Below are 12,623 nucleotides of genomic sequence, written 5' to 3' on the forward strand. Positions count from 1 at the left end.
TAACTCCGATACACAGACTGACTTGATAAAGCTCCCTATTTTTGGCAAGTTTAAAGGTGAACATTCGTATAACTGCTCTGAACCCAGCTTCACCACGGACCCTCCAATGACCAGATGTAAACTGAGGTCAGCTTACATAGGGCTCGTAGGGATCAGGGAGTCAGATGTGAATGAGTGCCAGATCAGCAGAGTCAGACAGACAAGGTCGGCAGAGCAGGAGAATTATTGGGCAGGAACGGCAGATCAAGAGTTGGGTGGAAAGGAGCCTGCAATTCAGGTGGTGGATGGAGGCTCAGCAGCAGATCTGTTGGAGGAAGGAAGTGGGATTAGCCAAAACATAAGGAATAGGGTAGGAGCAATGTTCCCTCCAAACCGTGCAGCCGCGTAGTAATGGGAAAGGACCCGCGCAGGCCGCTCACCAGCTTTTATACGCAATACTGTGCATGCGCAGAAATGTAAAGGGACTGTGTATTAAAAGAAACAGGCCATGCAAAACAAAGCGCAGCTTACAGGGAACATTGGGTAGGAGGTAGTGGCTGCTCAGGAAACATTCCTGACCATTCACCGCGAAATTGAAATTTCAGGTAGCCAATAATATTCCACAAATCCATCCATTTTCTCAAGACACCTGATAATTTGATGTGTTTCTGGAAAGGATTCAAAAGATAGAGAGAAAATGTGGTGGAGGGATCTAGGAATATGGTCAGCGGGAGACTTGGTAAGGCTGAAGGATGTAGGTGAGGTTGGGCGATATGGTGAAATGCCAGGGAGGTGAAGTTGGTCTATGAAAAAGGGACAGCCTAGTTGGGCCTGATAACATTGCAGTTTCTAAAAGTTCTCATCATTCTATCTTACTGCTACTGCAATCAATCCTGATATTATTATCTACCTTTCAGGTGAGATGTCAAACCAAGGTCCCATGTGCTTGTTCAGGTGGACGTAAAACATCCTATAGCATTGTTTGATGAACAGCAATGTGGTTGTCCGAACCCTGACCAGTAGTCCTCCCTCAAATACCAAATCAGATTACTTGATTATTTATACAGTTGCTGCTTGTGAGACCTTGCTATACGCAAACTGGTTGCTCCTTTACCTACATAAATAACAGAGATTGCGCCACAAATGTAATTCATTGGCTGTGAAGAACTTTGGGGTGTCCCAAGAATGTGAGGTGTGCGATATAAATGCAAGTTTTTGTCTTTTTTTGCACCAAGTTAAACTGCTCACCAGATATTCCTAGACTCCATTTGTTCAGGTTCCCTGAAAAATTCAATAAATCACAAGGGACCAAGAGACAAATGCTGCAACCCAGGACAATTAATTACCAGGCTGCGTGTGCATCCGCCAGAGTTTCAGTGCTGAGCAACAGAAAATGAGCTGGAGAAAGTAAATTACTTCTAAACATCTCCTCCTACTGTACTTGTAACCAAATCCCATCCTGCAGTCCCAACGCAACGATGTGTAATCTTAAATTCCCCCCCCCCCCCCCCCGAGACTGACTTGCTATCAAGAGGCAATCACAAACTTTCCTACATCAGACTGATTCTTGCAAATACAGAACAATTCCTCTCTCTGCAGGGAACAAAAACAAATATGCACCTTATTAGCAAAGATGATTCACAATTGACAAGCTTATTATGCGAACAACTGTATTTCAGGTCTTATTTTCACACAAACTGATTCCAGTCAGTGATGTGCAACAGCTATCAACCCATCCGCCAATTATATTAAGAATAAAACTCCACAAACATTTCAATTATGGGATAAATAATAGGAGGCTGCCATTTTTTTAAAATTCCCTTTTGCTTTTCTCCCTTGCTGGAGGTGTTGACTCTTGCTGGGATACGGTTCTCCACATGCCTCTGGTATCTGGCCCAAGTACATACTGGCAGGACATTTAGACATCGAAGCCAAGCCTAATCCTGTCCTCATATAACGTCCACACAAGCTCACTTTCCAGCAAGAGATGAAGGAACGCTGGCTAATTTTTCCCACTCACTGAAGTCAACTGGAGCAGCCCTTCGGCTGTCTCGGCTGAGATTAGCTAAATCAGCGCAGTCCAGAGATCGAATCACAAAGCCGGCCTGGTCTGTACAGCTGAACAACTCACTGGATAAACACAAAGAATCATCAGAGGGAGCTCTTTTGCGCTTGTATATAAAAAAAACAACTTGCTACAAAAAAGAGTTTTAGTTAACTAAATACATACCGCTTCATAACACCAATCCTTCAGGACTTCTAGTTCGCCTCTCATCATAGCCTGCAAGACAAAACACATGTCCAGTCAAAATTCCTCTCCATTTACTCCAAGGATTTCTCAATTAGTAAAATAAACACAATCCAATCCCACCAACATTTGAACTGTAAGGGAATTGTTTGGCTATTGCAGCTGTTCAAATACTTGACTCATTTAAACATTCTGATCTGTAACTGTAGATTCTCCATCAATAAACATCGCTCAATGAAGACATAATTGTTAATCGCCAGTAAGGGTCACTCATAACACCAGCCAGTAACAAATTAAACTTTGCTCAACTAACTCCACAGTACAAATTATAATAGAACAATGGATGCATGAGAATGATTTCCATGCCTACTGGTGGCAGTTATAAATGCTCACTCTCGCTGGTTACTAAACCATCTGGATTCCTCAAGATCATTCCAAAATACGCTATTCTCTAAATCGCTCACCACATGATTCACAACATGAGGATGTATATACGTAATTCAGGCCGTTTCCGTCTCCATTTTCACATTAGAATGGCCCTTATTTTAAAAATATTTGTGCACTACTCTCCTTCAATTCTGTAATTTAACAAATAATTCTGCACAAACCTGAATTGGAAAGAATCTCATTGTATGAGAGAGAACGAGGCACAGCCTACAAATAAATTAGACCATCTGCATTAACTTAACGTTCAACAATGAACATGGAAACAGAAAATACATCCTGGGGGTGCAGCTGAATATGTACATTCAATTTAAGCCATTGCAACTCAGTAACACACAAGTGGCTCGCTCACGAATGTTACAATGTTGGGTCTGTACGCTGGACACAAATCACATCTGACTGCATCACGAGTGTTGTCTTTGGGGGGGGGGGGGTCAAGTAATTGATCATTTTTGATGGTTAAGTTTGCACTACACAGAATTGCAGCACAGATTTCAAAAGGGTTGGTCTTAGACATTTTTGAAGAAGTAACAGAAGATAAAGGAAATGTAGTGGACATGCTTTATACGGATTTTCTAAAAACACATTTCATAAGATACCACATAAGAGACTATTGGCAAAGAGAGTATCACATGGGATTAAGTAGAATATGGCTACATGCATAGAGATCAGAAACAAAGGGTAGACAAAGGAACTTTTCTGGACTGGAAGAACGCGGTGAGTGTTCCCAGGGAAATATGTTGGAGCTGCTCTTATTTACTACATAAATAAAGCATCTGAATTTAAGAATTAAGGGAAAAATATTGAAATTTGTTGGTAACATTAAATAGACAGACTATGGCAAATTATGATGATTGTTGTGAAAGATTGCAAGAGGACACATAGTCCAGCAGGGTGGGCAGATAAGCAGCAGATGCAGTTCAATCTAGAAAATTTTGGAAGAACAGGGAAAATAAATACCTCCAATGGTACAATTTTAAAGGAAGCAGAAAAACAGAGGGACTTTGGTGTGCAGATACACAGGTCATAAAAGGAGGCAGCACGTGTATAAGGTCATAAAATAGCAACTAGAAACTTTGATTTTGTATCCAGAGGCATAAAATACAAAAGCAAGGAGGTAATGCTGAACTTGTATAAGATCGCAATTAGGCTGCAGTTGGAGCATTGTGTATAGTTTTGGGAACCCCATTATAGGAAGGATATAAAAACAGTAGAAAAAGTAGTGTAGATTCATTAGCACCTCATCATAGATGTGATTACAATTATGAAGGGATTTAAGTTGCTTTTTTAAAAAAACTACAGCAGAGAATGTTAAGAGGCAACCTGGTAGAGATCTTCAAAATTCTAAAGGGTTATGATAAGATAAATAGTGATAGATTGTTTATACTGATTAACAAGGTGGCAATGAGAGGGCACAAATTTAAGATAATCACAAAAAGAATTAAAGAGTTATATTGGTGGTTAGAATGTGGAATTCTGTGCCACAAGTTGTTGTTGAAACAGTCCATAAATTCCCTAAAAAGCAAATTAGATAGTATGGGGAACTAATAGGAGACTAGGAGCCTCATGGGTTGCAAAACACCAGCACAGATTTCATAAGCTAAATGGCCTTTTCCTGTGCGTCAACATTTCATGCAGGGGAGGACAGAACTTTTGGTGACTGACCTTCATTCTGTATATACCATGTCATAGTGATACAAGAATGAGTGCCCTGCAATGCAGACTTGGAAAAGACCATATAGTCTTGAGATCACATGACCCTATACGGGATCAAAAAGAGCACCAACAAAAGTAGTATCAGCCATTGAGCCCAAAAGGTAGAAACTACAGGACAGGGTATGCATGAACATGAAGATAAACATGCAGCCCTCTCCCTTGTATTGAATGAGATGCACTTGCTACCCCTATTGTTGAATTTCATTACTTACAAACAAGAGATGTTCACTTTGAATTATTTTGTAGAACGGTGCACAGGATGCTGAAAACTATTTCATTCATTTATTTTTTTAACCTTTAATATTTGCTCCTGATTCTTACCATGCTTCCCCAACATTTCCCAACAAACCCTCTTGCCATCTCCCTCAGCATCAATACTACTCCTTGGCTGGACTAGCAGGATGCACTCTGGGGCACCTTGGACAAGTCTGGAAATTTTGCACCACTCCAAGGAAAGTCAGGAGCAGGAATGTCAGTCGAAGCTAGACAGAAACTCTGACTTCAAAGCGTGTACCGCCCATACCTCGCAAATCATCTACACACGCACTATAAAAATATTTCCTCCCTCCCTTGAGTCATGGCTAGGTACAGTTTTAAGTGGCCATTCTTCATGTGTGAGCCGAGTCTGACTCTGTCCTGAAATACATGCACTTTCCAGCAGCAGTCACAGAATACAGGAGCAGGAACTTGGTTATTTTTTCCCTTCTAACATAGGGACGTTGAAAGGAAAAGTAGTACCACACCCATCTCCCTGGCCAAGATCAGCTAGCTCAGCACAGATCAGGAATCAAACCTGGGACTTCCTTGGACCACATGGCTCAGTACCACACCGGATGGTGTACTTACCACTGAGCCACCAGTGAAGTGATATAGTCTAACCTCTGGTGCTATAATAATTTAAAAATAAAAGTGAATGAAAAGTATTTGGGAAAAGACACTTTAAAACAAATAAATCTGAAGAATATTAAATACCATAACATTTTTACATTTCAGTTTACTGATCTTTTATAACAAATTTCATTTTCTCTAGATTTTCCCCTCCCTTTCAAAAGAAGAAATGAAATGTCTTCAGGTACCTCCAGAACATTGGGAATGATGTCCCTCTCACATTGCTTTAAAAATGTGTCTTTATCAAAGCCAGGGTCGACCTTCAGTATCTCTGTCAGTACCTCTGACATTTCAGTCTTAGAAAACAGCCCCCCTGGGAAACAAAGTACAAATGCAAAATCAGCTCAGGGTTTATTTGATCAAAAACAAGACAATGATTTCTAAATACTTCCCGCAAATGAACAGAAATAGCCAGGCTGTACTCTTCAAGAGTTGAACGTATTACAGAGCATAAACAAAATGTCAAAAAGCTTTAGGTCTAGACAAGACTGCGATTCAAAACTATTAGAAAAATAATCCATTACAGCTCCCAGCCATTTATTTGTAAACAATCTTCCCCGACTGGGGATATATCTAGAAGTCAGTCTGCAAGGATATGTTATGCACAAAAGTTAAAGCCATTTTGATGGCTCTCTGCGACAAGAGATCTAATGGACAGCGTCAAAGAGTTGGGGAGAAATCACAGACTCAGGACCCCCCCCACCCAACCTCCCAGAATCACAGTGCAGTGATTCAAAGTTAAAATTAGAGCAGTTAAGCTTTGTTTCTTCATTCAGTTTAGGCTGCTTAGGAGTTTCTGTTGTTGTCACCTCCCTGTTTTTATTTAAATATAAATTCTCTTTTGTAAATCACAGCAGGATTAAATGAAGTAGTGTTAATTACTGAACCGAGTCTGCCAACAGATTATCATTAAAAACATCAGGGGGTCTCAATGGAAAGTGGGTGGGTTGAGACATCACTTTAAAGCTAATGGGTAAAACACACAAAAGGGAATGGCATCCTGAGGCAGGTCCTCTAAAGTTCGCAAAAGAGGCAAAAGGAAAATTTCTCAGATGCAGGAATAGGTAAAATATTTGAAAGTTGTGAATAAACATCTCCATTTGCAGGCTACCTCTTTGTTAAGCAGATGTGGGACCAAATACAGGGTTCTCCAGCTGGACAGTAAGTGTGTTACTGTGAAAGTAAACCAGTGAAACCTGTTTTAAACTGTTTGATTATATTAAATAATTAAACCATCGAATCATATTCAACCTTCCCCTTCCCCCATTGGCAGTTCATCCAAGTTCGTTCTTCATGTGTGAACCTGAATAGTGTGTGCCTGCAGACCACTCAGCTGTGGAGGGCATCTCAGTTGAGCATAATCATGTCCTCACCCGAGGCCACACATACACTTGCCAGGAGGGATCCCTGGACAGTAAGCAATTGCACGAACCTAGGCTGATGTTATTATCCCTAACCTGCAGGTAATGAGGCTAGCGATTGGATCACAGACCCGGGAACCTTCTGGTTTGCTTACCTCAGCTACTCTAAGTAAACTCAAGTCATTGATGAGCCCTTAATCAGAGAGTTTTAATAAAAAAACACTAGAATTTTGAGCAACAATAGTTTAGATTTCATTATTTAAAGAATGATTTCATTAGAAGGAATGAAACACAAATTTTCAAGTGTATTTATGACGCCCTATCACGCAGCATACTGAAAGCTCGCTACAACAACATTCATTCAATATCCTTCATTTTTAAACAGGAAAAAAAATTCAACTTTGTTTTCATTAAAATGATATTCTTGCACCATGTTGAAGGAGGCAGCTGGGTGGGTAACATGTTTCTAAGGCTCGAATGCCTGATGGATCCAGGGAGCTGAGTGAAAGGGCATCAACTTAAGAGTAATTTTCCTTCCCATCCTGTGTGAACCTTTGCTCTCGACCTGTCTTCCACAACCGATCAGTTGTGGCTTTCACTACTTTTTAAAGCTTATTATTACACACTGCACTGTGAATACAGCTCCCTTCACCATCTGAATGGCAAAATGAATATATACATCCTGTCAATACATTTTTCATTCCCATTAATTTTATGTAGCTTGCACTGGGCAGTGCTGACTCATTGAGTTCCTCAGGGAATCATTGCTCAGACTGCTTATTTTCACATTCTTTATTAACAACTCTGATTAAAAGATCAGAAGCAGATTTGCTGATAATATAAAATTATGTAGATTGGTTAATTGCAAAAGGAGGTGGAGATCATCCAAAAGGATTATGAAAGCTTTCATTCACTGGTAAGGTGCTAAAACATTAAACAACATTTCATAAAAAGAGATTAAAAGTGAAGGAGATGGAACAAGAGAACACTCTGCCAGTGATAGATAATCATTTTAGAAACTGCTTACATGGTGTGAGCAATTAAAAAGGAATATCAGAGGCTTCAGAGGCTTGAGTTTATTCAGTGACTAACTGAGCCATACCAACTAAGAGGTGCTAGAACAGCCTCCCTAGACATGGATGCAATGTTCAAATTGGGCTGCAGAGAATTAAAAGACCTTTGGCACAAAAGAAGAAACCAAGCTTCTTGGAGGAAGTCTGAAGAATAGGGGACTTGTGGTAGCTTCATTTGATAGAGGAAACAATGAGACCAAGTATATAAATACAACAACAACAACTTGTATTTATATAGCACCTTTAATGTCTTAAAACGTCCCAAGGTGTTTCACAGGAGGGTTATAAAACAAAATTTGGTGCTGAGCTACATAAGGAGAAATTAAGACAGATGACCAACAGCTTGGTGAAAGAGGTAGGTTTTAAGGAGCGGCTTAGAGGAGGAAAGAAAGATAGAGAGGCGGAGCGGTTTAGGGAGGGAATTCCAGAGCTTAGGGCTTTGGCAGCTGAATGCATGGCCACCAATAGTTGAGCGATTAAAATCAGGGATGTTCAAAAGGGCAGAATTAGAGGAACACATATCTCGGGGGTTGTGGGGTCAGAGGAGATTACAGATAGGAAGGGGCAAGGCCTTGGAGAGATTTTAAAACAAGGATGAGAATTTCAAAATCGAGGCGTTGCTTGACTGGGAGCCAATGTAAATCAGCGAGCACAGGGGTGATGGGTGGATGGGACTTGGGACCTGGTGCGAGTTAGGACGTGGGCAGCCAAGTTTTGTATGACCTCAAGTTTAAGTATGGTAAAACATGGGAGGCCAGCCAGGAGTGTGTAGGAATAGTCTCGTCTAGAGATAACAAAGGCATGGATGATGGTTTCAGCAGCAGATGAGCTGAGGCAGGAGTGGAGACAGGCAACATTACGGAGGTAGAAATAGATGGTCTCAGTTATCGCGCGTCTATGTGGATGGAAGCTCATTTCAGGGTCAAATACAACACCAAGGTTGCGAACAGTCTGGTTCAGCCTCAGACAGATGCTAGGGAGAGGGATAGAGTTGGTGGCTAGGGAACGGAATTTGTGGCAGGGACTGAAGGCAATGGCTTCAATGTTCCCAATATTTAATTGGAGAAAATTTCTGCTCATCCAGTAGTAGATGTTGGACAAGCAGTCGGACAATTTAGAGACAGTGGAGGGGTCAAGAGAAGTGGTGAGATAGAGCTGGGCGCCATCAGTGTACATGTGGAAACTGACACTATGTTTTTGGATGATGTTACCAAGGGGCAGCATGCAGATCAGAAATGGGAGGGAGCCTTGGGGAACACCAGAGGTAACGATGAAGGACTAAGTGTGGAGCCATCAAAGGTAAAAGATGGGATGTATTGGATAGTGTTAAACTGATGACATGCTTATCTATACTGCCAAAATGGCCACCATGCTCCACCCGTTGTCTATGATTGGTCCCCTTGAAGGATAAGCCACACCATGAAGTTTCACTGGAATGTGTAACTGGAACTGCCCACCCCAAGGTCTCACTGATTTTGCAAATTGTAACTCGATCCACTTTGACTTCCTGAAGCGACAGAGGATAGAGCTCCCCAGAAGACAGCAAGGGCCAGCCAAAGTACTTTACCCTAGTCCAAGTGCATGCCTCCCCCAGCTGAAGTGCCATACCCCAGCGCAAGTACAAGCCACCACCACCATAGATGGGGCAGGTTTATTGGGCATGAAGTGAATAGTGAGTGTCATGACTTCTGGATATCATCCACTCCAACGATGGGAGTTGGGGATTGGAAGAACAGGATCCGTCTTCCCCAAGTTCCCTCTCTCCCCTCCGATCTTCCCCCAGCCTCTCTCTCGCTTTCTTCCCCCCAGCCTCTCTCACTCGCTCCCTTCTTCCCCCCCCCGCCCCCGCCAGCCTATATCTCTCTCGCTCTCATGCCCCTAGCCTCTCTCTCTCGCTCTCTTGCCCCCCCACCAGCCTCTCTCTTTCAGATGGGGGGGGGGGGGGCGGAGCTTGACAGATGCATGTCTGCCAAAAAAAGTGCAGTACAAATAGGTACATCGTTAAACCGAGGCCCCATCTGCTCTCCCAAGTGGACGTAAAAGATCCCATGGCACTATTTTGAAGAAGAGCAGTGGCCTTATCCCCGGTGTCCTGGCCAATATTTATCCCTCAATCAACATAACAAAATCAGATTATCTGGTCATTATCACATTGCTGTTTGTGGGAGCTTGCTTGTGCGCAAATTGGCTGCCGCGTTTCCTACATTACAACAGTGACTACACTCCAAAAAGTACTTAATTGGCTGTAAAGTACTTTGAGACGTCCAGTGGTCGTGAAAGGCGCTATGCAAATGCAAGTCTTTCTTTCTTTCGCTTTCTCCTCTGGCCTCCTTAGCACCCCGCTCTTTCCACTCCACCTTCAGTGGCAGAGTCTACACACAGAGCTCACTCCCTAAACTTCACTGCCCCTCTCACCATCTTCAAAAAGCCTGCTTGAAACCTACCTCTGACCACTTCTTCAGTCACATCCCCTAACTTGTTTCCCGCCATCTCCCATCCATTTTCTTTCCCATGAAATGATACATTAAAGCTACTTTATAAATGTAAATTGTTGTTATATCAACAAAAATATTTACAATTGGGGGACAGGAGGAATGGGGGACAAAGGCTGCAGACTGCAAACTATTTATTTTTATCTTGTATCCTGCTATTTGAAGGCAAGCTGCTGTTTTTGTATGGTGCAGTCTGCTTTGCTGAGATGAGACAGTGACCTTTATTTAAATAAAACTTATTTAATAATGCATTTCCTTCAGCTCCCACCTCCACAAGAGTGTGCTTGGACATTTTCACTTACCTATCAAATCGGTGACTTTGTCTGTTACGGCTCGAGATGCTCTAATAAATGTATTGTCACTTTCATCATATTTCATCTTCATTTCAAAGAACCCTATAAAGGAAAAGGAGAGAAAATTGCATTTATATCACCAAATGAAATGCAGGCAACTGATGGCCTGACAAACCATCCAATGCCATCAGAGAATAGAAAAACACAAGGAAATTAGTCCTTACTATTAAAGACGACGTTATTGTCTTTGAATTCCTTCCACTGCTGGTACCATTTTGAGTCTTTGTGCAGTACCATCCCCATAGCTTCTCTGTAAGAGAACAATTGAGATTGCAAATATTAGGTCTGAATACAGTTAACTGCTGCATATAAGCCAACATCATTGACGATACAAATTCATTTTAACCTCCGAGTAACAAATCCTTTGCCATTAGGATTCCTCATCAGGAACTCCACCAATGGCTTAGTTTGTAAAAGCCAGTGTGGAACTGCACCACACAGACCCAGAAGATGCACGGTTCAACTTCCAGTCTGCTGCACTAGCTGATTTCATCCAGAAGGCAGCAGGAGCTGCAGCAGGAGCTACAACTGGTCTCAGCCTCAAGGATGAGTCCCCTATGATCTGGGCCACAGCTTTACTGCTTGTTATTTAGTTAAACTGGAGCATGATCTGGGGATATCACAATAAGGTCTTTTGCTCTTTGTAATGGATACTTCTGCTGCTGCCCTGCTGACAAAGAGCAAATATGAATGTCAGGTGAGGACAGGGGGGGGTTTGGGTTGTGATACCCATCTAGTCAAATATCCTGCCAACACTCACTGACTAGGCTCATATATAAAAATGGGCATTTGGGTGAGGCAAAGTGCCTGTGAATCTGAAGCCAAATACATATCAATATCTTAAGAGGATGAGGGAGAAAATTGATTGAAAAAGATTCTTCACAAGTTTAGCACAGTTTTTCTTTCTCTTTCTCCCCCCCCACCCCCCCCCCCCCCCCAACCCCATTGTATTACCTTCCTGACACAAGTCATTAGGTATGGCTCATGGGCTGATGCTTCATCCCCAATTCCCTCCTTCTTCTGAAACATCGCCCATTCTGATTCCAGTTTCCTGGCTCCATCTAATTCCTCCCTTTACCAAACTTATCATGTCCAAGAAGCCCACGACCTGCTCCCTTCACACCTCCCCTCTCAGCCCCTGACCACCTCAATTCACCTCCTCAGCCCTTTGCTTGCTGACATCATCAATCTACCATCATTGTTCCTTCTTCCTTCAAAACAGCTGCCATACCCTGCTATGAATTTCAGGTCACACTAGATATTCTCTTGGATTCAGCATCCCCGATCACGTCCTTGCACTCCTTATGAAATGAACATACCATTTTCACAGCAATATTTACCTATTTTCAATCACTCCTTATAACATCAAAGTAAATGAGGTAAATTTCACTCTTTGATATGGGTTTACCTCGCTTTAAAAGTCACCATTGCTAAACTAACTGGCACGAACTTTAGAAAGTGAGACTCCTCTGCCGCTAGCGGCTAGACTCAAACCCACACTCCCAAGAGAGAAAGCCAAATGTTTAGCCTCTGTCTCATCCCCACCCCACTAGGCTAAGGATTGGCAGAGATGCCAACTAAAGATACCATCTCAAATTCCTCTCCGACCCCTGAATCAAGCGAGCTACAGGAGATGGCATTAACTTGTGTATATCAATAATCCAGCAACCCCACACCTACTTTCTGTAGCCCAAGATGTTCCCTTCTTTCAGGAAAGTTCTGAAACACAATGCTGCCTCACAGCTACCTTACATACCCAGCACTCCCTATTTGAGATCCATCTGATAGCCACCTCCAGCAGAGTGACTGCTTTATTCAAGGTCACAAATAACATCCTCTGGGTTTGCTCTGACACTTTGACCATTCTGTCTTCCTCCAATGATTTTTATTGGCTGTCCATGTTCACAGCATTCTTCTGGTTCCATTCATACCTCCCCCAACGATGACACAATGCATCATCCAATGGCTTCCCCTTCTATCCACACATGATCACCACTGGTATACCCCCATGATTCTTTTCATGACATCATCCAGAATCAGGTTGTGTATATATGCTGATGAGACTCAGC

The 12,623-nt window shown here is 42.3% G+C and overlaps 1 protein-coding gene across 3 annotated transcripts in view; it reads right to left on the reverse strand.

The window, feature by feature from the left end:
- timm44 (translocase of inner mitochondrial membrane 44 homolog (yeast)) overlaps positions 1-12,623 on the reverse strand; it is a 68,531-nt gene that overhangs the window by 19,510 nt on the left and 36,398 nt on the right. For all 3 annotated transcript variants that reach the window (XM_070859859.1, XM_070859860.1, XM_070859861.1), the window contains 4 exons: positions 10,719-10,804; positions 10,504-10,596; positions 5,464-5,588; positions 2,210-2,260 (listed from right to left, as the gene is read on the reverse strand). In XM_070859859.1, the coding sequence (XP_070715960.1) occupies positions 2,210-2,260; positions 5,464-5,588; positions 10,504-10,596; positions 10,719-10,804 (355 nt within the window). The remainder of the gene's footprint in view (positions 1-2,209; positions 2,261-5,463; positions 5,589-10,503; positions 10,597-10,718; positions 10,805-12,623) is intronic.

This window comes from Pristiophorus japonicus, chromosome 18 (genome assembly GCF_044704955.1).
Source record: "Pristiophorus japonicus isolate sPriJap1 chromosome 18, sPriJap1.hap1, whole genome shotgun sequence".
In the NCBI taxonomy this organism is placed as follows: Eukaryota; Metazoa; Chordata; class Chondrichthyes; family Pristiophoridae; genus Pristiophorus; species Pristiophorus japonicus.